The sequence below is a fragment of the Sabethes cyaneus genome, chromosome 1 (assembly GCF_943734655.1).
Source record: "Sabethes cyaneus chromosome 1, idSabCyanKW18_F2, whole genome shotgun sequence".
Classification (NCBI taxonomy): Eukaryota; Metazoa; Arthropoda; class Insecta; order Diptera; family Culicidae; genus Sabethes; species Sabethes cyaneus.
Window position 1 is genome coordinate 37,754,550 of NC_071353.1, and position 25,921 is coordinate 37,780,470.

The 25,921-nt window shown below is 39.6% G+C and overlaps 4 protein-coding genes across 5 annotated transcripts; 3 read left to right on the plus strand and 1 right to left on the minus strand.

The window, feature by feature from the left end:
• Positions 1-885: 885 nt before the first annotated feature.
• LOC128734815 (uncharacterized) lies at positions 886-2,128 on the plus strand. Of its 2 annotated transcripts, XM_053829190.1 has the most exons (4): positions 886-1,104; positions 1,157-1,533; positions 1,608-1,835; positions 1,891-2,128. In XM_053829190.1, the coding sequence occupies exons 1-4, from the start codon at positions 1,005-1,007 to the stop codon at positions 1,936-1,938; spliced, it is 753 nt and encodes a 250-aa protein (XP_053685165.1). In that variant the 5' UTR covers positions 886-1,004; the 3' UTR covers positions 1,939-2,128. The 2 variants fall into 2 exon arrangements, with proteins under 2 accessions (XP_053685165.1, XP_053685157.1); XM_053829182.1 differs by having other exon boundaries at positions 1,608-2,128.
• On the minus strand, positions 2,011-3,015 carry LOC128734831 (coiled-coil domain-containing protein 124). Its single transcript, XM_053829200.1, has 2 exons — positions 2,755-3,015; positions 2,011-2,698 (listed from the first exon to the last, which is right to left on the minus strand). Exons 1-2 carry the CDS (start codon positions 2,908-2,910, stop codon positions 2,225-2,227), a joined length of 630 nt encoding a protein of 209 aa, XP_053685175.1. The 5' UTR covers positions 2,911-3,015; the 3' UTR covers positions 2,011-2,224.
• Positions 3,016-13,408: 10,393 nt separating this feature from the next.
• Positions 13,409-13,885, plus strand: LOC128745111 (molybdopterin synthase sulfur carrier subunit). Its single transcript, XM_053842102.1, has one exon. The coding sequence runs from the start codon at positions 13,595-13,597 to the stop codon at positions 13,883-13,885; it is 291 nt and encodes a 96-aa protein (XP_053698077.1). The 5' UTR covers positions 13,409-13,594.
• A 6-nt stretch (positions 13,886-13,891) lies between these two features.
• On the plus strand, positions 13,892-14,646 carry LOC128745110 (molybdopterin synthase catalytic subunit 1). Its single transcript, XM_053842101.1, has 2 exons — positions 13,892-14,020; positions 14,079-14,646. Exons 1-2 carry the CDS (start codon positions 13,892-13,894, stop codon positions 14,415-14,417), a joined length of 468 nt encoding a protein of 155 aa, XP_053698076.1. The 3' UTR covers positions 14,418-14,646.
• Positions 14,647-25,921: the final 11,275 nt, after the last annotated feature.

The following is a 25,921-nucleotide window of genomic DNA, read 5'->3' on the forward strand; positions in this document are numbered from 1 at the left end:
ATAGGTTGTATAAGTTCTCCAATTTCGGCTGATTAAGTGTTGTAGAATTGTTTACATAAATTTTATTCGATGCATATTCAGGTATGGCTGAATTATAATGGCTGCTAAAATATTTAATCAGCGCATAAATGTTTCGTAGGAGGGCTGTTTATTAAGATGGCAGCTACTACAGCACAATTATTGAGAATATTGACGGATTGTGGAGAGGTTGAAGATGCGCCTAATCTGCTTGTGACGCTATTATGTGAAGCAGCTGATTTACAGCGCATTCGTTGACTGCTTAATCACTTATAGAATACAGAGGCCTTTGCTTAAATTTATTCAGCGTCTACCACCTGTATTCAGAGTTAAATCAGCTGTGACCAAATCAGTAGCATTTTAATTCAGCTTCGGTGTTTGTTGGGTAATGCCAGATTTTTGAATTACCGCAATTTTTTACGACGATTTTTGAATTTCTATTCACATACGAACTCCACCACTGATGACGATTTTTGAATTAACACGGTTTATTTTATTGCATTTATGAATTCATGCGGTTTTTTACAACATTTTTTGAATTACCGAGGTTTTTGAGTGCATATAGATATGTAATTAAAAGTTATGAAAATTATTTACAACTGCAACCACAAATCTTCATAGACACAGCTTGAGCTAAAATTTGCGTCTCTTACCCTATAACAATTTTGGGCTTTTTTCCTACGCGACGAAAGCTTTGACGGTGCTTTCCTCTCCTGTTTTTAACCGGGTAAGCTTTCTCTTCCGATGTGTATAATAGTAGTTGTGAATACAGCAATACATCGTCTTTCAGTCATCGCCTTCGGCTGATGTTCGGTTTGTTTTGATTACACAACACAATAAATTCAGTGCTTGTTGCAGTCTTTCGCACGAGGTGGTTATCATTATTTTAAAGTAAAAGCGTCATTTGCGTTTGGTTAGTGATAAGCATTTATCCGTCTCGTGCAGTGCATTATCTTGGTTATCTAAAAACAAACGAAATCCCCAATATGACTACCATCGGCGTACGAGATTTATCCCGGTTGAACGTGGGATTTATTGGCGGTGGAAACATGGCCTACGCCATTGCTGCTGGTTTACTCTCAAAAGGTTCGATTAGCTTATCATTCAAAGCAACCATATTTATCGATAATTTTCGCAGGAGTCGTCCAACCTAACCAGTTAATTGTCTCCGCCACGTCGCTAGAGAATCTCCGAAAACGTTGGAATCCTTTGGGTGTGGATAGATTTACCACGGACAATGTGGCAATTTTGCAGCAAGCGGATATAATATTTCTATGTGTAAAGCCTCATATTCTTCCGGTGTGTCGTCGCTCAATAGAGTCTAGTGGGACTAAGCTTCCAGACTGTCAGCAAAAAGTGATGGTCTCTATTTTAGCGGGAGTGACCCTGGAGAGGCTGAATAACGAGTTTTCCTGCTTGAATATTTCCATCGTCCGCTCGATGCCTAACACACCGATGCAGGTCGGCCAAGGATGCACAATTTATTGCGCCAAGTTCGACACGAATTGCGATAAGGTAAGAGGAATGATCATTTTGGTTGTGACTGTTTATTTGAGAATGGTTTCTTATAATACGTTTTTGTTTGAGAGATTGTTCGTGAACGCTATGAGGATATTCAATTTATGCTCGATCAATTGGGTCTTGCATTCGAAGTAAAGGAAGAGCAGATGAACGGCATAACCGGTTTAACCGGATGCGGTCCAGCCTACGTGTACGAGATAATCGAAGGCTTGGCCGACGGTGGCGTCAAACAAGGTATACCAAGAGAGATGGCCATGAAAATGGCTGCCCAAACCGTGATGGGTGCTGCTAAAACGGTACTAGAAACTGGTAAGCATCCAGCAGTTCTGAAGGATGAAGTATGCTCTCCAGGTGGTGCTACTATTTATGGAGTACACGAATTGGAAAAAGGCGCGATGAGGGCCACGCTGATGAATGCTGTTGAAAAAGCTGCTGCCAGAGCAAAGGAGCTGCAATGATCATGTATGTGATAGTAATCTTACAATGTGTTGTCAAAGTGTATGTTTTGCTGTTATAATCTGTCTGAGTTAAACTCGGGAAAGAAAATATGGTTTAAAAACCTTTATCATACAATTTGGAAATTCAAATAAACGCATTAACAAAAAATAAACCTTCGATTTGTAATGTTTAGCTGTTTACACATGGGATTGACATTTTCATCACGATTACATTCTCAGCTCTGTAGCTAGTTATTCTGATTCAACGGATTCTCGGGTGACTTCTGCCAGTTTTTGAAAATCATCTGTTTTAGTTGAGACAGCTTCAGCGACGGATACTCCTGCTTCATAATGGATAACTGTTCCTCCTCGTAAGCTTTGTAGGCGGCCTTCATTCGTTTCTCTGGGTGCCGGTCTTCTCCGTCTTTCACGCTTAGTACCGCCAATGCCTGATCAATAGTTTGCGCCACTTCCGTATTGGCCATAACACGGTTCAAATTTTCTTCCAGAGGTATAACTTTCGGAACTACAGCCTTCGGAGGATTGTTGATGGCTTCGACTGCTCGATTGCGTTTCTCTACCTCGGCTTCGATCTGAGAGCGGGTTATTTTCTGAATGGATACCTTTGGAGCGGTCTGAATGGAGTTCAGTTCTTTTTCCAAAAGGGCTTTGGTTTCCGCTTTCTTACGAGCTTGTTCGGCTCGCTTGCGTTCTTCGTCTTCCTGAAAACGGATACTTTTATCAGTAACAAAAAAACTGGTAGAAATTCGGAGTACACCTTTTGTTTTCTTTTCTTTGCCAGCTGTTTATCATCGTCAACCCAGAGGGCATCTTCCGCCGCTTTAGCTGCCTTTTCCTTTTCATTCTTTTTGGCTTCGGCTTTGCGCTCCCGTGCTTCTACAGCTTTAGTATTAATACCCATTTTTTTCGGCATGGTCACTTCGAAAGTTTTTTGCTATTTATTGACATATATTAGACAACATGAAGATCGTAACGCAAAGTTTGTTTTCTGAGAATATATTTTGTGTGAAACAGGTTGCGCAAATTCTAAAATCGATACAAAGATGGGTTTGTTATGACTTATGTATGACAGAAACGAACGTCAGAAGCAAAAGCCTTGAATAGCGATGTGAAGTAGTTGAGGTGTGGAGCCAAAGTAAATTGATATATACCAGGTATATGACAATGCGAGCTGTCATATACACTTTGCACTAACACATCTATACACTAGTTCTGAGATTTCGAGCATTTTGTATGGAAAATTAGTTAATTTTTTAAAAAAATCGTTGGATACGCAAGATTTGTCTATTTTTTTCCTCACAGTTTTTATGTTTATGCTTAGAACATTATTTCTAGTATGTATTTTCATGAATACAATGAAGTGCAACATTCCAAATTGCAAGCGGAAATTTTTTCATCAAAACGGTATCAAGATGTCTCAAAGAAATGTTGTTATATCGCTTTCCTACAAGTAGTAAAACAAAAGATTTTTTTTTTAAATGCTCGGACATGATTGTTCAATAAGCAGCATGAGCAACATTGTTATCCGCCCGCGATATTTCTCGTCTGATTTCTGGTAAGCTTTTAAAGTGTTAATTATCCTCTAAGACCGTTTTGTAGCAATCTAAGATTACTTTTTATGGTTTTCTACGTAGTGTTGAGACGGGTAAATTTATGATAAAAAGGTATCTTGAAACAGTGACTTCAACTTAAGGATTTTCAAGCAGTAGCACAAGCATCTATTCGAATAAAACTATTTTTTAAAAGAAGACATCAAAGGCAGATATTCAAGAGCATCATGCAAGCAAAATGTTGGATGGAACGTGTTTTAATTTAAGCAACCGTATACCGTATTGATCGTGAAGTATTAGAAACATTAATTCATTTTTCAATTGCACATCGAAATAGTTAGTCACCCATGTTCTCAAATTTTTTACGCATAATAAAGAAGGCTACAAGTGCAAATGACTTTAAAATATAATCCTTACATTTTATTGTAAATGTTCAAACATTTCTCTGGAATAATATAGCTGCATTCATAATTTACAATTAATTTAGTTTTAATTTTCATGCAAGTTCCACCATATTTCAGAACTATTTCTTCTTCTTTCTACACACACTAATGCAACCCTCGATGGTCACATACCTGGTATATATCAATTTACTTTGGTGTGGAGCAACGTACGCAACGTACCGTTTGTTTGTGTTCAGCGCAAGTAAAATGTAAACAGCAAGGGTGACGTCAATAGGGCTTTTGCTACACACACATGCAAGATATCTTTTAGGCACGCACACACATTGCATCTTTTCCTATTCGATGCAGCAAAAACGCGTTGGATAAAATGATCATTTTTTCTGAAACTATTTATCCATTCAAAACAATTAATGTTTAAATCAACCAAGGGGTCGGACACTCAGCACATAGTGCCCTGGCACTGCAGAAATATTAAACGGCACACCTCTAAAGCCTTATAAAAATAACATTTATAGGGCTTTACACACCTCCGGTTCAATTTTACATATGAAATGGGAGCACTGCCAGTTGTCAAAATCATCTCGCACGGTTGCCAGGTCTATCAGATTTTAACAAATTTAACAAATCTTGCAGTTCGGCACTTTCGGTACAGCACCGGCACAGTTCGGTTCGTTTCAAGTCGCCTAACATAAAAACGGCTGTGCCGAGTGTCCGACCCCTTGAAATCAACCAAGAGATGTACCCAGATATATATGTTTACAATTAGCAACTAATATTTCAGTGAATTAGCATTAAATCGGTGACCCAAAAATACGGCTTTCGGATGCAGCATGCCGCATATCCCAAGCTCGAAATAACTGAATGTAGTTATGATTTTAGTATAATTTATTGTTTTCTTGTCCGAAAGCAATCGTTGGCAATGAAGTATTCCACCACGCACACATATAAAGATTTTTTGACATTAGCTGAGGCCCTCGCTGAAGCTGTTTGCAGTAGGAATAATATCAAAAACATCAAATATCAAACTCCCGGATCCTCTCCTCCACTCTTCGCTCCCCTCTCACTCCTACATAAACGATCCGCAGCTAATGTCATTCTCGTTAGTGACGAAGCCGCAAATTACTTCATCGATATTTCAAGAGCAACATTTCAATAGGGCCCAAGTGCAAAATATAAAAAAACTGGTTTTTTGGTTATATTTAAAGCTTTTTAAGTATCTATAATAATACCAAACATCATAGCGATTTGAAAACTTTATGAGTCTTAAAAAGCAAATTTGAAAAAGCCTTATGTGAAAACTGGCAACAAAGTTTTCATTTTGTGCTTTGGCCTTTCTGTATGAAAAAGCCTATACGCAGTTTGTGTTTTGTTTTGCATTCGGCCCTATTTTTGTTGTGGGATTTCTGCTGCTGCGAAGATGATCCCCGCGAGAGACTCGACGGACGACCGAAAAAAACAATACGATGCTACCTGCATAAATAACACGGTCATTCACAGACACGACATGTTTAGTACTTAAGCCTGCGCGGCAACAAAAATTTACGTTACTTTTCGGCTTACACGAAAAAAGCTATTTCGCTGTATATATATATATCACCTGTAGAGGAACCGGACAGAGTTCGTTAGTTGCGCGCCCGAGACATTTACTATCGCTGAACTGCCAAGGCGTGATGCACTTGCACGCTGTGGTGAGTTAGAAATTCTAAATGAATGAACTGCTGCTGCTTCACACTACCAATAGCGACTGCCGCACTGCCGCACCTCACGGGTAACACGTTTCGCTTCACAAACCTGTTCAACGGTGGCAGATTTGCCGATGAAATTAAACCCCAACTTTTCTAGTAGAAATAATAAAGCTGATCGGTGTCCCAGTTACAAATTTTTAACCTTTTCTAGCCATTGCGCTTCAAAACAACGTCATAAAAAAAGGTCAAACGCGAAACGCTGTCTAAAAACCGGCCCAACACCAAAATCATATCACCACTGACAGTAAATAAAAGCCTCATGTCAAAGGCCCCATCAACAATTGATAATCAAATCAGCCTTATGAAAAAGTCGTATTACCGAATGATCTCCGAAAACGGCCAAACGCATATTTTTGCAAATTACAAAGTAAATCAATATTTTTTCTGCTAGTTGTTGCATTACACATTAAGCTATTATGTTTTTGCATCATAATGTGACATTTAATTCTAAGCAACACTGTTTATATTAAATAAGGAGTTAAAAAATGATGCTCAAGTTTCAACATCGATTTTCTCGAAACTGTCAGTTTTGACTTCGGCCTATTTGAAATGTTGCTCTTGATTTGTTCAGTTTTATCAAAAACATTCCATCAAGAAGACTGGCAACTCTGCTAAAAGTCGAGCGACAATAACAGCAATGCTATCTGCCGAGTTAAAGTTGAACTTTCACATACTACTATTTTACCTGACTCACTGCGGATATGCGTATTATTGAAATAAAACGTAACCATACGTTATATTCGTTTATAACGGATATGCAGTTAATCGATATCGATAACAAACGATTTTCTATAAGTTGTGCTTTTATTATTGCATTTAATTTGTAAACAGTTGCATAAATAACAATTCAGTTTCACAATACAATTACACTCAAGTCTTTTTTTACACGGGGGATACGTGCCGTGTAAAAAAAACCGTTTAAATAAACCGCGTTAATTCAAAAATTGTTGTAAAAAAAACCGTGTTAAATCAAAAATTGTTGTAAAAAAACCGTGTTAATTCCAAAATCGTCGTAAAAATGTAAAATCTTGTATCAGTACATAAAAGTTAAAATGTACGCATAAAATGTACGAATTCCTTTCGTTGTTTTCTACCACGAAATAGTTTCGTACAGTCTTAAATGAATTTACGTGTAATTAGATGCGAAGTTTTGTGTTCCTACTATCAAAAAAGTGGTAGTACCCAAGTAACAATTCCAAGTTTTATTACGTTCGTATAGCGGTTTTCATGACCAATTTCATAAAACCGCTAATAAAACTATGAGCTCCACCAGAACTTTCTGATGACCGCTATAAAACTGCTTTCTGACCAAGTGGCCTACTCCTCAGAATGTTTTCATAACCGCTATAAGAATCAGGTTATAAACTCAAGTAGTTATATCACGCTCTGCTAAAAGCAGCAATAAAACCGATTAAGCTTTCGCTGCTTGACAGCCATCGCCATAACGGATATGCAGTTAATCGATATCGATAACAAACGATTTTCTATAAGTTGTACTTTTATTATTGCATTTAATTTGTAAACAGTTGCATAAATAACAATTCAGTTTCACAATACAATTACACTCAAGTCTTTTTTTACACGGGGGATACGTGCCGTGTAAAAAAAACCGTTTAAATAAACCGCGTTAATTCAAAAATTGTTGTAAAAAAACCGTGTTAAATCAAAAATTGTTGTAAAAAAACCGTGTTAATTCCAAAATCGTCGTAAAAATGTAAAATCTTGTATCAGTACATAAAAGTTAAAATGTACGCATAAAATGTACGAATTCCTTTCGTTGTTTTCTACCACGAAATAGTTTCGTACAGTCTTAAATGAATTTACGTGTAATTAGATGCGAAGTTTTGTGTTCCTACTATCAAAAAAGTGGTAGTACCCAAGTAACAATTCCAAGTTTTATTACGTTCGTATAGCGGTTTTCATGACCAATTTCATAAAACCGCTAATAAAACTATGAGCTCCACCAGAACTTTCTGATGACCGCTATAAAACTGCTTTCTGACCAAGTGGCCTACTCCTCAGAATGTTTTCATAACCGCTATAAGAATCAGGTTATAAACTCAAGTAGTTATATCACGCTCTGCTAAAAGCAGCAATAAAACCGATTAAGCTTTCGCTGCTTGACAGCCATCGCCATAATTTAAAAAAGCTTTTCGCTTTTTGCTTTTCGCTTTTCGCTTTTCTAGCAAACGCCCGATAAGTTCGCTAGCTTTGTCAACTTGAAAATATATCCGTGAGCAGAAAAGTTTTAGTTTTGCTGACAGATCATTCTGAATGATTTGGTTTATAGCGACCAGAATAAAATATCCCATAGAACATTTATTAAATTTTAAGCAATTTCATTGGGTTGCACTATGTGCGCATTTAATTTCGTCGTGCATTTTGATATGATAGGTCGATAAAATCAGCGCGCCACTGAAATTATGCAATTTTCGAAAACTGGTTGTTTTAACAAATTAAAAACATTCAGTTAGTCAATCTCAATTTCTAGCAAAATCATTTTAGTTGCTTCCTCTGACATGAAAACCGTTTGATAATAACCTTCTTTCTGCAAAATACTTTGCTTTGATGAATTTTTGTTTGCGAGCTAAACAAAATACTAGAATATGACAATATGGCTTCGCATAAAAAGTAATTTTGGTGTTGAACTTTGGTATTCTTCATAATAGCTGCAAAAAAACTGTTTGGTTAGGGTGTTACTTACCGTTTTAATCTATACCTATAAAGAAGGATTTCTGTCTGTCTGTCTGTCTGTCTGTCTGTCTGTCTGTCTGTCTGTCCGTATGTTCCTTATAGAATCGAAAACTACTGAACTAATCGGCATGAAAGTATGCATGTAGAGGTTTTTTGGGGCCAGGAAAGGTTTTAGTGATGGTTAGAAACCCCTCCCCCCACTAAGAGGGGGGGCTCCCATACAAATGAAACACAAATTTCTGCATAACTCGACAACTAATCAAGCAAATAGAACAAAATTTGGCATGTGGGTGTTTTCGGTGACAAGAATTTATTCTATGGTAAATTGAGACCCCTCCCCTCTTTATAAGGGGAATTATAATTCCTCTCCTCTTTAAAAGGGGGGGCTTCCATACAAATTTCTTCATAACTCGAGAACTAATCAAGCAAATGGAACCAAATTTGGCATGTGAAGGTTTTCGAGGGCAAGAATATTTTCTATAGTAAATTAGGACCCCTCCCCACTTTAAGAGGGGGGCTCCTGTACCAATGAAACACAATTTTCCTCATAACTCGAGAAGTAATCAAGCAAATGGAACCAAATTTGGCATGTGGGTGTTTTTGGAGACAAAATTTTTTTCTATGATGAATTGGGACCCCTCCCCGTTTTAGGAGGGGGGATCCTATACAAATGAAATACAAATTTCCTCATAACTGAAGAACTAATCAAGCAAATGGAACAAAATTTGGCATGTGAAAGTTTTCGAGGGCAAGAATATTCTCTATGGTGAATAAGGACCCCTCTCCACTTTAAGAGGGGGGGCTCCTATACAAACGAAATACAAATTACCTCATAACTCGAGAACTAATCAAGCAAATGGAACAAAATTTGGCACGTGGGTGTTTTTGGAGACAAAATTTTTTTTCTATGATGAATTGGGACCCCTCCCCACTTTAGGAAGGGGGGCTCCTATACAAATGATATGCAAATTTCCTCATAAGTCGAGAATTAATCAAGCAAATGGAACCAAATTTGGCATGTGAAAGTTTTCTAGGGCATGAATATTTTCTATGGTGAATTAGAACCCATCCCCACTTTAAGAGGGGGTGCTCCTATACAAACGAAATACAAATTTCCTCATAACTCGAGAACTAATCAAGCAAATGGAACCAAATTTGACACGTGGGTGTTTTTGGAGACAAAAATTTTTTCTATGATGAATTGGGACCCCTCCCCACTTTAGGAAGGGGGGCTCCTATACAAATGAAATGCAAATTTCCTCATAACTCGAGAACTAATCAAGCAAATAGAACCAAATTTGGCATGTGGAAGTTTCTGGAGGCAAAAATATTTTCTATGGTGAATTAGGACCCCTCCCAACTTTAAGAGGGGGTGCTTCTACACAAATGAAATACAAATTTCCTCATAATTCGAGAACTAATCAAGCAAATGGAACCAAATTTGACACGTGGGTGTTTTTGGAGACAAAAATTTTTTCTATGATGAATTAGGACCCCTTACCTTTTTAAGAGGGGGGGCTCTCATATAAACGAAATACAAATTTCCTCATAACTCTAGAACTAATCAAGCAAATGGAACCAAATTTGGCATGTGGGAGATTTTGGAGTCTTGAATTTATTTTACGATAGTTAGAGACCTCTCACCCCTGTGGTAGGGGGATATGGACTCTCATACAAATAAAACAGAAATTTTTGCGAAACTCAAAAACTAATCGAACTCGAGAAATTCGAGACTCTTCCATAAAACATTAGTCAATACAAGACCACAAAAACTATCTATAGTAACACTAGATCATTCAGGACGAGACGGTCGCGAGTGTTGCCGGTGACCCGCCGTCGGAAGCGCCGCCCACTGGGGGGCTTGCAAAACTCGAGATTGTGACAGAGAGCATCCGAGATTCATGATTTATGTACAACACAGGTTAATTTGTGGCAATACGAAGTTTGTCGGGTCAGCTAGTAGCTCTATAAAACTAACAGATTTCTTGCGGTTTGACAAGTAACCGCGATAAGATCAATTTTGATTGGTGTGCCATTTTGTATTGTCACGTTATAAGAGACATGGTGCAGCCAACAAGTTTTAACTTGGTAATATAAGCAACCACAATAAATTTGCATTATTAGCAGTTTTATTATGGTTTTCTAGCTAGCTATAAGTGTGTTTGGACTCGTATCCTCTTGGTATTGCGCAATACCACAATAAATCCAGAGGTAATGATTAATACCGCAATAAAACCTTTATAAAATTCAAGTAAAACCAAGTGGCTTTAGAATTGTTACTTGGGGTAGGAACACAACACTGTGTTATTTGTCACAGTTGCATAATGCATAATTCAATTATTGGTAGCAAATAACCAAAATTAATTAAAATTTCTACTCTATATCTGTAAAAAAAAACAAGTGAAAAACTCCAACCCGAAAAATCACTTCTGCTCGATTGATAATCGAACTCGGTTGTTTGGGACTCCTGTCGATGCCGTCGATGCCGCTAACCAAAGAGCCACAAAAAGTACATACCCAAGACGTTATAATTCAGCAAGGATACATTCCCTTTTTACCTTTGTTATACTATAACAAAGGTTTAAAAATTGGTCGAAAAACACGAAATTGATCCGAGGCCCGGAGGGCCAAGTCACATATACCAATCGATAGGGTTCGACGATTTGAGCAATGTCTGTGTGTGTGTGTGTATGTATGTAATGATCTTTTCTATCGCCTGTTTCTCAGAGATGGCTGAACCGAATCGTTCGCTATTACTTTTGTTTGAAAGGTATTATTGTCTAGTAGATCACTATTGAGTTGCTTCGTGACACGACGTTTCGTTTAAAAGTTATAAGCAAAAATGTGAAAAATACGTGACACGGGTTTCTCTAGAACTACATGACCGATTTTAACGATCTTAGTATTGCGATTATTATCTAAAATTTTTCTTTCGTCGGTTTAGTTGTGCGCCTAACAGTTGCGCGCAGCTCTGTTCTGGTTGCTCGCAGTCAAAGTATCTCTTTTACACTCTTACGAAATCTCGTAAGAAACTGTCAACGCAAGAGTGATGAGAAAAACAACAATATTTCTCTCTCGCTCATCAGCTGAATGCTAGGGTAGCTTGCTTCGTGTGTGCCCGTTCAAACATGGACAAATTTTTCACAAACGCAATCAGTTTAAATTTTATCATTTTCGGTTAACGTAAGACATTGTAACTGTGTTGTTTGTAAGTCTGTACGTAATAGGACAAAACAAATGTTATCTAAGCAAAGAATAAGAGCATAAACATAAAAAACTTACACGTGCTTACACTGTCAATAATATATGATTTACCTTTGCGCACAACTATATTAAACTGGAAAACGAAATATTTTCTCGGGAAGCACAATATCAAATGAAAGTCCTTATTAAAGCTAAATTATTCAGGAATTTTTAATTGAAAACAAACAAGTAGTTTAAAAGTTATGCTTAAAAAACCTGTTTTGACAAGGTAATAATTATCGCCTGTTTCTTAGAGATGGCCAAACCGATTTATGCGCTATTAGCACAGAGAACAGACTACCAGGTAATTAACAAAAAGTGTGTAAAAGGTTTTTATGTAATATACGAGTAATCCTTCAATAGACCACCCCTCGAGCAGTAAGTGGCAAACTAAATCTTGATGTCGCTGCCATCGCTGCTATGTAACTCCAGCACAAAGAAATATTGCTAAAGGTACATGGATATTTTTTGATGCGTTTGGCAAACTATTTCTGGAGGGCGCTACCGACAAATTTTACACACAAAAAATTGATTATTTCCTTCGAGCCTGTTAATCTGTTCTCTGTGGGACAAGTACAATGTACGTAGTTTGACAGCCACACCACCCCGCTGCCAGCAGTCTGATTTGGGCCCGCTGTCAAATTTTGAGCCCGGGAGGGACTACAGACGGTAGATAATCTTCAGACGCGCAACGAGAAAAATTACCAATTCGGCAACACTTTTTTTTGTTTATTTTATTTAAACAGTTTTGGCAACTAGAGTGACTATATACAGAGTGGCGCCAAGTCATCCCAAATGTATGCAATGCGGTTTTTCTTTCTCTTTCCTGCATACGCGTTGGATAGGTTGTCTGCTCGATTGGAATGACACTGACAGATAATTATCATTCCAATTTTGACATTGTTGCCACTCTGTATATAGTCACTCTATTGGCAACCAGTAAGAATTGGATCAATCTTTCTAAAATCAGCAGTAAGTTGCTTGAATCGCGAGGTATGTTCCATGGAACATCGCGAATTACGACGCACATTTTGCAAATTGAACAAGCCAATTGAATTTTTTAAAGCATTATATCACAGAGAACAGACTACCAGGTAATCGACAAAAAGTGTGTAAAAGGTTTTTATGTAATCTACGAGTAATCCTTCAATAGAGCACCCCTCGAGCAGTAAGTGGCAAACTAAATCTTGATGTCGCTGCCATCGCTGCTATGTAACTCCAGCACAAAGAAATTTTGATAAAGGTACATGGATAATTTTTGATGCGTTTGGCAAACTATTTCTGGAGGGCGCTACCGACAGATTTTACACACAAAAAATCGATTACTTCCTTCGAGCCTATTAATCTGTTCTCTGTGATTATATGATGTATCAAGGGTAACTAATCCATACGTTGTTAGTAAATCAATACTTAAGTTTTAACATTTCAGGTAGATTACAAAACTTAGTCTTCCCTGCCTATACGAAACACATATTTGTTTACTTTGCTCATTTGGTGTCTCGATTTGACGGTTCGATTGGTGTTTGGTGTTTTATGCCACGCTCTATGCTGTCTGTTGATTATTTCTACCGTCTGTAGGAGTGACATCCTTACGCTGTTACGCTGTAATCATCGGTTTTGAAAACCCCTTGTGTAGCATCCATCACCTGTTGCCGCGGTTGCCGCTGATTCTCATGATGGCATTTGTTTTCGAAAGTATGGCATCTCTGCTCATCACTTCACTGTTCACTCTTTTCACTCTCTAAATGAGAATCACCCTGTCAATATGTATCGTGTTATCAAAATTATCGGTGTTATCAGTTCAGCTATCGTTAGCAGATGCTCTTGAGCATTATATTCAACGTGATTTTGTCTCGTAGTGACTTTGCATTAATAAACATCAATCAAATCAAAGACTGTTCATCTTAGAATATATGATAAATGGCTGACTGTTGTAGAAAAAGTTTAACGCTGTTTTAAGCATGAGCCAAGGTCGTCGGATCGTTCAGGTGAATTTGCTGTTCTTCGCCAAATCGCGTGAGCTAGCAGGAATATCGCGGTATACAAATTTCCCTCTGCCAGTAACCAGTGGTGGTACATCAAGTGGCCTTGAGGTGCTTGATGGAATTTGCCAACAGTTCCGTGAGCTCAATGTTATCCGTAATTGTATCATAATTGCACACAACGAAGAGTACTGCGAGAATCTGGAAGATCCAATCCATCTGCGCGACGGAGACGAAATAGCGGTAATTCCACCGATTGCTGGTGGGTAATCCACAATGAACTACCTCAAACTTTCCTTCGACAAATTGGATGTAGGGGCACTGAATGATCTAGTGGCGCATGAATCGTGCGGAGCAATTTCGTTATTTGTCGGCACAACCAGAGATAACTTTCAAGGGAAATCAGTAAGTTAGATGAGTGGCAAAATGTTGCTCTGTTATCATACTATCTAATTTGTTTTAGGTCGTCTTATTGCAGTACGAAGCTTACGAAGCAATGGCCATTAAAACGATGAACCATATTTGCAATAAAATGCGACTCCGATGGCCGGATATCAAGCATATCGGCATCCATCATCGACTGGGCACAGTTCCGGTGAAGGAAGCATCCGTAGTAATCGCAGTCAGTTCACCGCATCGGAAATCCAGCCTAGAGGCGGTACATTATGCCATCGATGAACTGAAAAAGAGTGTTCCTGTCTGGAAAAAAGAACAGTACGCCGACGGCGAGGGCTGCTCGGAGTGGAAAGAGAACAGCGAGTGTACCTGGTCCAAAAGCTACAAGGATAAACATTGTTTATGAGAGAGTCGCTATTTAGGGCTAGACTATGAGTTGTTAAATGATATACGTTATGTAGGTATATTAAGTTGTATAATCTTGGTGCACATCCCTTTACAATCCATGGTGCACACAGTAAGGCAATGGTGCTAAGTATGTTATATAATAGTGCGTTCTGCTGTTGCATTGAACGTTATAGATATGAATAGGTTAGTAAGTAGAGGGAATAAAAATTGCTAGTTCAGTTGATTGCATGTCGTTAAAAAGTTGCAAGTCATTACTGATGACAAACCACGTTGAATTAATCAGCGGGCATGCATAGGTGGGTATTTGATGATTTCGATTGCTTATGAAGAACGTGGGTTTAAGCACTCTCACCCCAGGCTTGAGCTTGGGCCCAAGTCCAAACTTGGAGTTGGACTCGAAATTCCATTTGAACACGAATTTTTATTTTAGACTTCGACATGATGTCGATTACCTGAAAAATCAGGGAAAACCTGGAAATGTCTAGACTCGTTTTACCCTGAAGAGTCAGAGAATGCCGGTATTTTTTTAGAGAAAACAAATGTTTGCGCGCCTCTAAGTTTCCTCGGACGAGAAGGTACGGATTTACGAGACCTGAGTCACCGAGCCATGACGAACGAGGTGGAAACCGACTGTCGATACAGCAAGACTTACTTATAGAGTTGCCAAGTGGCCGGTTTTTCACTTGCAAAACCGGTGGCCGGTCAATCCTGCAAAAAGGCCGGTTTGCCAACATATGAAGCCGGATTTGTACTTTTTACCTGATTTTTTAAATTTTCTGATAAATTTATTAATGATCCTGAGCAGTAGATCATTGAAGATAGCTAGTTTTGCAGTGGCAATACCTTGCTTCTGGCGGTAATATACATTAAATTATCCACTAGCGCCAGAAGCAGGTTGTTACTACCTCCAATATTCCATTCAATGTTCGGTGTGGTTGCGACTGTGATGTCCTGCCGTTCGTCTCCACTGACTGCTCATCATCCCATTTACACGGGAAACTGTCAACGGTTACATGTTACCGGCGACTAGCATTTACACATTCCAGGCAAATCCTCTAATATGCTATAAATACAAAAATTCCACAGCGACCTGACTTACCTCCCCCCCGCATTTTTTGAAGACGGGACCGACCGGCCGGTTTTTGTAATTTTCAGACTTGGCAACCCTACTTACTTAGCTAGTGTAACTTCTCGGTCAGTCTCGGCATCTGCTAGTTGCCTTGTTGCTACGAAGGCCTATTCTTCTGGAAATTTTTTCTTTTCGCTTTTAAAACATGAGAGCCATAGCCAGTAAGTGATCGATATTGTCTTTGTCCAAACCGAATTTCTCTTACAATCGTTTCAGACATGACCCGAGTTGTGTCTTTTTTGAGAATTTCCAATTATATCAATGAACATTCAATTTTAATTAACAGGTTTTCAGGCCGCCTATTAATCAATTTTCGACAGAAAAATGCAAGTAAGTAAAAGTATAAAAGCTATTTTCATGATGCGATGAAATCGGCTTGACTGACATTGATGAGCTGGCTCAGGGTCCTCTCAGCTGAAAACAGAACTACTTTTGCTTCGATTTTATATCCAGATCGTACCCATTCCGATCATAAATCATATTCTGAATTCCGATCGACATGTGTTGTAGCATACAATTTGATTCTGATTAGAATGAATATGAAATTTCTGATCGGAACGGGTCCGTTCGGTATGCAGAATAGAGGCGTTTATCTTCGTGCGATTTTTATCTTCGGACGATTTTAAAAGAAAGGGATGTGGTCGAATCCCGGTTGTTAGTGAAGGTGGTAGGTGGTCCGGTCTGATTGACGTTTTGTACATCCCCAGCTTTGGGCGGCGGTGTATGCTTATGGGCAGGGTTGCCACATGCACAGATTATTCTGTGTTTAACAGATATTTGAAATAAAATCGCCTGTACAGAATCTGTATGCACAGAATACAGATTTTCCCAATTACACAGATTAAACACATTTTTGAGCTTTGACATGAGAGTGAAAAAGACGGAAATAGTCAAATGACTCTCCGTCTCGTTCACTCTCATTGTTTTGCATTGGACAGATTTTTGCACAGATATTTTTCCTCGCTGTACAGATGGCCAGATTTTTCCAACAAAAAAACACAGAATCATATGTGGCATCCCTGCTTATGGGTCGAAGCATCCTGCGGAGGGAAAAGCAGGTTCGACTTCCAGCTTGAATGCGTCGTTAAGTTTCCTTACTCGTATTATTGTCGGCGGTGACCAGAGATCCGAAATATACGAACTCATCTACCACTTCCAGTTCATCGCCGTCAATAGTCACTGTCCGTGGAAGGTAAAAGTTGTTTTCTCTGGAGCCTCTTTCTATCATTTATTTGGTTTTCGACGCATTGACTTCCTATCTTCCTAGCTTGCGTTTTTAGTCTGGCGTAGATTGCCACCGCCGTCCCGAAGATTCTAGTAATGATGTTGAATTTAGTTCAACGCGACGTTTCCGAAATTATTATTCTCGAATAAAACACGATTATGCAGCGGGAGAATATAATTTTCCTATAATAATAAATAAATACACATTTCAGGTTATGCAGCATGAATTCGGCTCAGTGATAATTTTGTCTTGAATCACCATATAGCTTAACTATTCTACTTACGTTTAGTTCGCTTTATAAATTCTTTATCACCTTTATCACGCTAGTAGTTAGCGATTAACGATAGGTCCAGTTGTAAAGGTCAATGAATACAGCTTTAAGCACAATCACTAAGTGTAGGTTACCAAGTTTAAGTACATCTTTTAGTTAAGTTTTATCGTTAAATTATTTAAGTCTTACCAATTAGAATTAGCGTTAGAATTAGTGTATAAGCACAGAATAGCTGATTCACAGCTAATAATTTAAGATTAGTTTAAGAATTAGGCAGGGATGGTTCGATCACTTTGACTCAATTTTGATTCATTTTACAGTACCGTCTCAGCCGAGCGAAATATGACAATGTCATGTATGGAACATTTGTAGAAATAATTCTAATCTACAATTTTTCTGAACAAAGTTTTGCTGTATCTTTTGCAGTTACGGTGCTACAACGCTAGTAACTCATCAGTGACTAAATGAATGTTCATTTAGTCACTAACAAGATACTAGCATTGTAGCGCGGTAACTATAAAAGATACAGCAAAACTTTTTTCCGCAAAATTATAGATAATAACCTGTTCTACAAATGTCCCATAGATAACTTTGTCATATTTGGCCCCGTTAAGACGGTACTGTCAAATGAATCAAAATTGAGTCAAAGTGATCGAACCATCCCTGGAATTAGCAATAGCAGTATAATCAATATATATCCAGCTTTTTACGAGTCATAATGGCGGATGTGTTCGTAATATTTGAACAGCATTTTTGACATTTCCCTAATACATCGCACGTTTTCTTTCCGTACATTCCTTTAGTTTCACCGTGAACGCGCGGAAAGAATACGTGCGATGTATTAGGGAAATGTCAAAAATGCTGTTCAAATATTACGAACACGTCCGCCATTATGGTTCGTAAAAAGCTGGATAGAATGCCAGTGTCGCTGGTGTTCAGAGCTGCCATAAATACAGATATTTGTGCATGCATAAATTTGGGACCCTACCGTTTTCTCCGCAGTATTTAATTTTCTCGATCTAATCTTTTAATTAACATAAATAGTTTATAGACTACTTTAAAATTCAGGAACATTAGTAGAGCCAGAAATCACAGCAACTGAAATAATTGATGGGTCCCAAATTTATGCATGCACAAATTTCTGTATTTGTGGCAGCTCTGCTGGTGTTTCATGGATATTTTGGTGGCAAAGGTGGCAAACATGTTGCTGGTTCGTGTCTTGGATACGGGAACTCATTGTCAAATTGCCCAATAGAAAATTTTCCTCCCGACGAAATACCCCAAAACGACCAAATCGGGTGATTTCACCTACGTGATTTACGGAAAAGCAGAAGGATTTTTTATTGGGTTGCCTTTTTAGTTTGACAATCAGATTCCCGTTTCGAATCGATCACTCACACATATGCGCATACAGTGTAAATACGTAATTTTCAAATGTATGATGTTTACCACGAGCACTGCAGCGACACTATATATATTGATTCAACTGCAAAAGCCAGGGGCTTGCGATGGGTGCCATGTTTTTGTTGCCAACATCTCAGCACATCTCGACAAAGGTTGGCAGCAAATCTACCTGTCAGACGGGCGCTATTTCTTGCATTTTTTGAAATAGCGCCCTTCGTTAAGTGGACTGTCAAACACCGTTCGTTAAGATACGGATAGCACCCCGCTGGCAATAGCAGTTTAGCTCTATGCACTTTTAGATATCAGAATGTAAACAAATATTCTATCAATGGAATGATGTTGACTCACTAGTTGACAGATACTGTCAACAATCCTGCAAGATCCGTGACCAATGAGATGACGGAAGGTGCGGAAAGGCCAGTGTGGCCAACAAATGATATCGAGGTCGTCTGCGAAAACTACTTAGGAGTTGGCTACTCTTGCTGAAGATCGGCCCTCTCGCTGCGATGCCCGCTCGGCGCTCGCCGGATCACACCTTTATTAGCGATGTTGAATAACATACAGGACCTTGTCCATCACCTTGGCGCAACCCTCCGCGCGATTCGAACGGAATCGAGAGCGCCCTTGAAACACGCACGTAACGCATCACTCGCTTCAGGGTAGCTTTGATCAGCCGCGTCAGTTTGACCGAAAAAACGTTCTCGTGCATTAGTTGCCATAGCTGTTCGCGCTCGAGTGCATCGTATGCTGCCCTGAGATCCACGAAAATATGATGCATGAGCACGTTGTACTCCCCACAGTTTTAAAGGATTTGTCGGAGAGTGAAAATTTGATTCGTAGTAGCACGCCTGGTACTACCTTACGAATTCTCTTGCTGTTGGGGATAGACGGCGTACCCTAATCTGGGAGACCACCTTGTAGAATGGTAAAAATATTCGTTTGACATCACAAAATAGCTCACCTACCAAAAATACGATACAATTTAGTAACCAAGGTAATATTATTAGGTATTATACTTTTGGTCTTCTCTCACTTTACGCCATTTACGCTTCACATTGAACAATATGGTGTAGCAAGTTTTCGTTAATATTCAAGTTTTCTACGCAAAAACCCGTCTAACGTAGTTCTACGCCAACTAAGCGGTCGTGTCTGGAACACAACCCTCCTGTTTTTTTTTGATTTGGTGACTTGGTTCGGTACGGTCGAGTCCGTGGATTTGAACCCCCAAAACTTAAAATAATAATTGCAGAGTCACTAATTCTAATAAACTGATAAACTAAATACCACGTCAAATGGTGACGTTTTGTTCATCCCATGCGTAAATGTAGGTACCTTGAAGTTTTTAAATTAAAAATTATTTCAATGACTTTTAATTGGAACTTTTTCCGTTATTAAAAGAAATTGAAACAACAATAATAAACATTACCACCCTGCGTAAAAAAGAGTTACCTCAACTTCCGTAGATGAGATTTTCCTTCGCTGTATGCAACGATTCCTGCAGCACCGGGTTCAGTTTCCAACCGTTTCGCATACGAGCCTCTAGCAACCCCACCAACAAGGATAACACCCGCACACACACACATGCGACGATAGAGTTTCAACATATGTGTACGGATACGGATTCGTTAAGCTGAGCGGGCGCGGAAAATGCGAGCAAGTAGGAAAACTCCATCACACCACACTGAGGACTCCGTGCTTCGCAATGCCGAATCATAAACAGAGTGGAAATTCCATCAGAAGAAAATGAGAGAGAGAGAGTCTCGAGAGTCACCACGCTGCTGATGCGACGGACGACGTTATCCTGTCTGCAAAGCTGCTGTTGCTGTCACATTCTTTGTAGCTACAGTGCCGCAGACTTTAACCGAACGCGAAGGAAAAAACAAGTGAATCGCAGTCCACTTGTCGTGTCGGCGGTGGCCGTCGGTCGTGAAAGGCGAAAACTTGAATTCCGGATAGTGAACAAACTATTTTCTGTCAGTGATGGATGATGTTTGCAGATCTTAATTTGGTAGAGTGTTAGAAACTTCGTAGGTGGATGAAAAACGTACGCTAAGGCAGTCGCTCCAAAACGCGTTTAATACGGAATTTACATGGGCTCTATGACTGGTGGGTTAGGGCGTTTCATGTTCCGGAATAATTTCTGTCGCGATTAAATTCTCGTGAAAGATTTGCTTAACAGCCTTCGGTACATTTCGCGGTGAAGATCAAATTTGGTAAAGAAATAATTGAGTGAAATCGTGAGAAATCGGTGTGAACCTTATCGGGGTGTTGGTAGCCTGCAAATGATTTCGTTTTGGAAAAGGATAACGTGAGCAGTTTGATGAAAAAGTTGAAATGTGATATTTGCATTCAAAGGTGAAGAATATAACAAGTTAAATTAGTTTCGATGTTGAAAAATTCCTAACAAACAGGGAAAAGTAATGGTGTCCTAGAAAATGTCAAAATTTTCGTACATAAAATATCGATCGCCAGCAGTTTCAGGATAGTGTTCCTATATTCCGTTCTGCTACATAAATATTCGTACCACGGTTTGTCCGCAAACGCACCAACACCAGTGCACGCTTGTTTGCCTGAACGGATTGCCACTTGTGAGCGTGCGAATAGGCGAACCGCCGAACAATGGTTCAGTCGGGCCTTGGGAGGAAAACCACGAAGGCGCTTTTGGGTGGGCCCGGGTGGAGCTTTCGGTTAAGTAAGAAGAGGCCAAGTGACATTTGTGCCAAGTGGGAAGATAAACGCATGAAGTCACGCGCCAGCACCAACATAGACGCACGGGTGCGTGCGTGCGTGTTGTTCGCCAAACCAGATGATAGAGCAGTTGAGATCGTAGCTGTAGGCGTTCTGCAGTCTGTGGGAGGACGGTGCAATGTTGATGTTACTGTCAGCACTCGATTGACTCGTCGGTTGCTCCTCGTTAGTGATTATTGTTTACAAATCGTAATGCGAACAATTTATTCTGCTTTTCCTCTAAAGGTTGTGCAGTTGTGTTGCTGATTTTCTAGGCACATATGTATTACTATCAATTAGCACCAAAATGGACGAAAGAAGTGTTTAATTTTACTTGATTTGTGCTTCACACTCATTAAAAATTGATAACATGATGCGAAGACTGCTTGAATTTGTTTCGACAATTTAAATATGACTATTTAAAGTTATATTTTTTCTTTTTGAAGTTACTTTTAACTAACTTCTTCTTCTACCATCGAAAACTCCTCTCCACTGTACTCGGGATTGACCCAACAAACATTTTATTTGAAGAGCAGTTTATTCAACCATTACACAACCAATATCCAGTAAACAAGCGGTTGATATGCTATTATACAACAAAAATGTTTGTTGGGGAGCTACTCGTCACCAATTCGTTGAGCGTCTCGACACACGCAAGTCAGATTTGGCCCCTCTATTCCTGGTGCCGGTTGGGGTCTTGAAGAGAACGGATTTCACTGCACATTCGCCCGGCATCCTTGCGACGTAACCGGCCTACCGTAGTCTGCCAACTTTCGTGAGGTATACGATGCGAATCTCCAAGCAGTGTCTGCTACTCGTGGTTCATACGCATAAGCCACTCTCCGCTATCTGTTTGTACTCCGCCACAAAAAAATAACGTCTTTCGTTTAAATACGGCAAGTGTCCGTATGTCTTTCGTAAGCAAAGTTACTGTCTCAAGTCCGTAGATTTGTGTTTTGCACATCGTCAGCTTTGTATGGTGGCGTATGCTTCTTGATCGAAGCGTCTTGCGGAGGGAAGATTAGGCTCGACTTCCAGCTTGAATGCGTTTTTTCCTCTTTATTTTCAAGATTTTCAGCCGTGAGCTGGTTCATCTCGTGCTTGAATGCGTTTTTTAATCTCCTTACTCGTATTTTTGTCGACGGTGAGTCGACGGATGGCTTAGTGCTTGAAGGGATATACCATATCCCCTCTCTAATATGCCCATTTTTTATCTTGACCCTGGTAATTTGAACAAATTCACATTAAAAAGTTATGATGTTAATGATAATTAGTAATGGTAATGATGATAGTAATGATAGTTAATGATTGGACACAACTAAAAAAAGAGAAAAATATTAGTGGCATTAATGACCACTACAGTGGTCAGACCGTGTACAGTTATATCATCGGTGCTTGGGAAGTTGAGAAATCGTGAACCGTGAAGAAAATGGCTCCAAAGAAGATTTCAAAAGCATAGTATGCTTTCCGCGATTGGTCTAGATTAGCTAAAATTTCACAATGACCCGTTAAAATTATGCTTGAGAGTGTATACTTTCTGATGATCTAATTCTTTATGATCCATAACAAAATTGGCCACTTTCAGTGCACGTCAACTGTTAATCAAGATCCACCGAGATAGGTTGTAGAAAGATCATTTTTACTCGAGTTTGCGTACGATTTCAGGATGTGTTTGATTATTTGGCCATCACGCAATAGGCAGTGTCCAAAGTATCACGACAGACAAACAGACATAACACTCGTTTTTCATTCTTCGTACCGATCAAACCATCGTTTCAAACTTGGGCTTAGTTGGGAATGTCTCCGTTTTGGTCAAAGTGGTGCTTTTTGACGAAAGAATTCCCCATAAAAAAATACTTGCTACTTCGAGAGATACTCCTGTTGCTATTTGATATTAGGGAATGTCAATCATAGATGGTGCTAGTGTTGAGGCTAAATGTGAGGTACGATAAGGTACGATTTTGTTGATTTTTCTTCTAAGAGATATGTCTGTTTGTCTGTGGCATTACATTAACCAACCCGAGTTGTCAGTTTACCGACAGCAAAGATTATGTCCTCCTCTAGCAGCATGAAGCCGTGGTGGCTCGTGCTAGAACTTGTCTCCAGTAACAAGCACTCTGGGCTACTCGTCGTCAACTGGTTGAGCGTCTTGACATTCGCAAGTCAGCTTCAGACTGGTCCCTCTATTCCTGGTGCCGATGGGGTTTTTGAAGAGAACAGATTTCGATGCACAGTCGTCCGATAGCCTTGCAACGTGGCCAACCCAGCGCAACATCCTAACATTCTGCAGATGTACGATTAGAATTTCTTCAAGTATTGCCTGCAGCTCGTGGTTCATACGCCTGCGCCACTCTCCGCTTTCCGTTTTTACTCTGCCAAAAATAGTACGTAACACCTTCCGTCCAAATACAGAAAATGCATGTATGCACGCTTTGCATGTGCGCTCCTTGATCGAAACGGAAGGAAAAGTGGGTCCAGCTTCCAGTTTAAATGCGTCGTTGAATTTAACCCGCGGGTGAACGCGAAAGCTGAACTACCTACCTTATATTTGGTTTTTGACGCATCGATTTGCATCAGTCTGGCGTAGATTGCATCCGCCATCCCAAAGTTTTTAGTAATGATATCAATGTCGTCTGCGAAGGCAAGAAATTGGTTATTTTCACTCTCCTCCTTCATTCTTCTCGTTTCGATGCCCACTCACCGGATTACACCTTCAATAGTTGAATAACATTTAGGACATTCTATTCCCTTGCTGCAACCCTCTACACGATTCGAAAGGACCACGAAACACGCACGTAGCATATCCCTCACTCCAGGATAGCCTCCATCAGCTGCGATTGTTTGCCCGTAACACGGTTCTCGTGCATTATCTGCCATAACTGTTCACGCTTGACTGTTTCGTATGTCGCTTTGAAATGCACGAAAATATGTTGCGTGGTGACGTTGTTCTCCCAACATTTCTCGAGGTTTAATCGGAGTATTAAATTTGATCTGTAGTAGTATAAGCCTCCATAAAGCCCGTCTGGTACTCTCTCAGCGCTCGTCGATAATTGGCCAAACTCTTCCTCGTGGCATTGTTTAGATAATTTCTTTGAGCTCTATTTTTTCCTCTCCAACGAACGCTTGGTTAGCATTCCTCGTCAAACCAGTTATTCGTGCGCTCGGAGGTGCCTCGCCTAGCACCGCGGTACTGACCTTATTGACGGCCGAGTATATCTTGCCCGACCCGTCTTCGTCAAGGTGCTCTCCCAGATTTTGTTGCGCCGTCTATCCTCAATAGCAAAAGAATTCGTAGGGCAGTATCAGGCGGGCATCATGGGGGACCGTGCTACTACGGATCAAATTTCTACTCTCCGACAAATCCTCCAAAAATGTCGAGAGTACAACGTGTCTACGCATCATATTTTCGTTGATTTCAGAGCAACATGCGATACAGTTGAACGCCAATATCTATGGCAGATAATGCACGAGTACGGGTTTCCGGACAAACTGAAGCAGCTGATCAGAGCCGGCGCTTAGGCCGGCAAACCTGTGCGGTCAGGGGGGCCTCGCGCTTGGTGATCACTAGAGAAAAATGCTATGAATTCTAGTGAACAATTCCCTGGCACAACACAATTGGTTGTTCAAAAATATTTGCATTATTTCGATAATATGCTGTCTTACAGAAAATGGACAACGCTATAATGTCCGAGCTTATCGACATTTTTCGAGCAACTTTTACTTTGGGACATACCCGGAGAATTGGCGGAAAGTAGGCATACCTGAGACAGAGAAAAAAGTGAAAACCTTGCAAAAGGCTTTCAGACCAATAAGTCTGACATCAATGCTTCTTAAGTTAATAGAAAAAATCACGGATAACTATATCCGCAATGAATTTTTAAAGAACTCTCCGTTGCATGGAAATCAACATACCGTGCTAGCATTATTTTCAAATCAGTGCCCAATTCTGAACTAACTTACAAATTGACAACATTTTAGCTATTAGAACCGTTTTAGCAATATAAAATCATCACATGTAGCTATTAAATTGTTAAAACAGCTAGAATTTTGTCAATATGTAAGTTGAATCGACTCCTCCTGTCGTCGAAAAGATAAACCATTATCTATTCAGGGGTAGTATTTTAGAAACAGGCATTCTGTTGCCGACGTCCCTCCGGCCAGTTTTTGTACCACCACTAGATGTGTTTTTTTCTCTTTTGTTTACGTACTTGTACTAGACTCAGGGGGGATCTATTGCTGTCAAATTCCATACATGTGTTCGTTACCGCAGATGGTGTTTGGTCCATGACGTTTGTACTGTCATGGACCAAACGACGTGTGATTGATTTCGAGCCAGGGGACTCGCAACTCTATTTTTGTCTGCTGCAGTTGACAGAAACTCAAACCCACACACGCAGCGCAATTGTCGTTTGTATTGTTTTGATCCCGATAATGCATTTATCTGATTTTTAGCATAAATAAAACAAACCAAGAAACTTTTCGGAAGCTACATATGCAGGCAAGAGCAGCAAATCGGTGAGAAAAAAAGTAGCAAGAGCGTCATTGAAAATTATGGTCACCTTCACATGTGAGTTTCACAATTCCTTACCGATAGATCTCCCCTGACTAGACTGGACTAGTACACTCAACCCCCGCTAATATGAAAAACAGCTCGTTCAGATTGGGCGAGTTAATTTTTAATCTGAATATTTGGCAACTCTATTCATTTTCACACACGCGCAAGATGTCCACCCTATGAACTTGTTG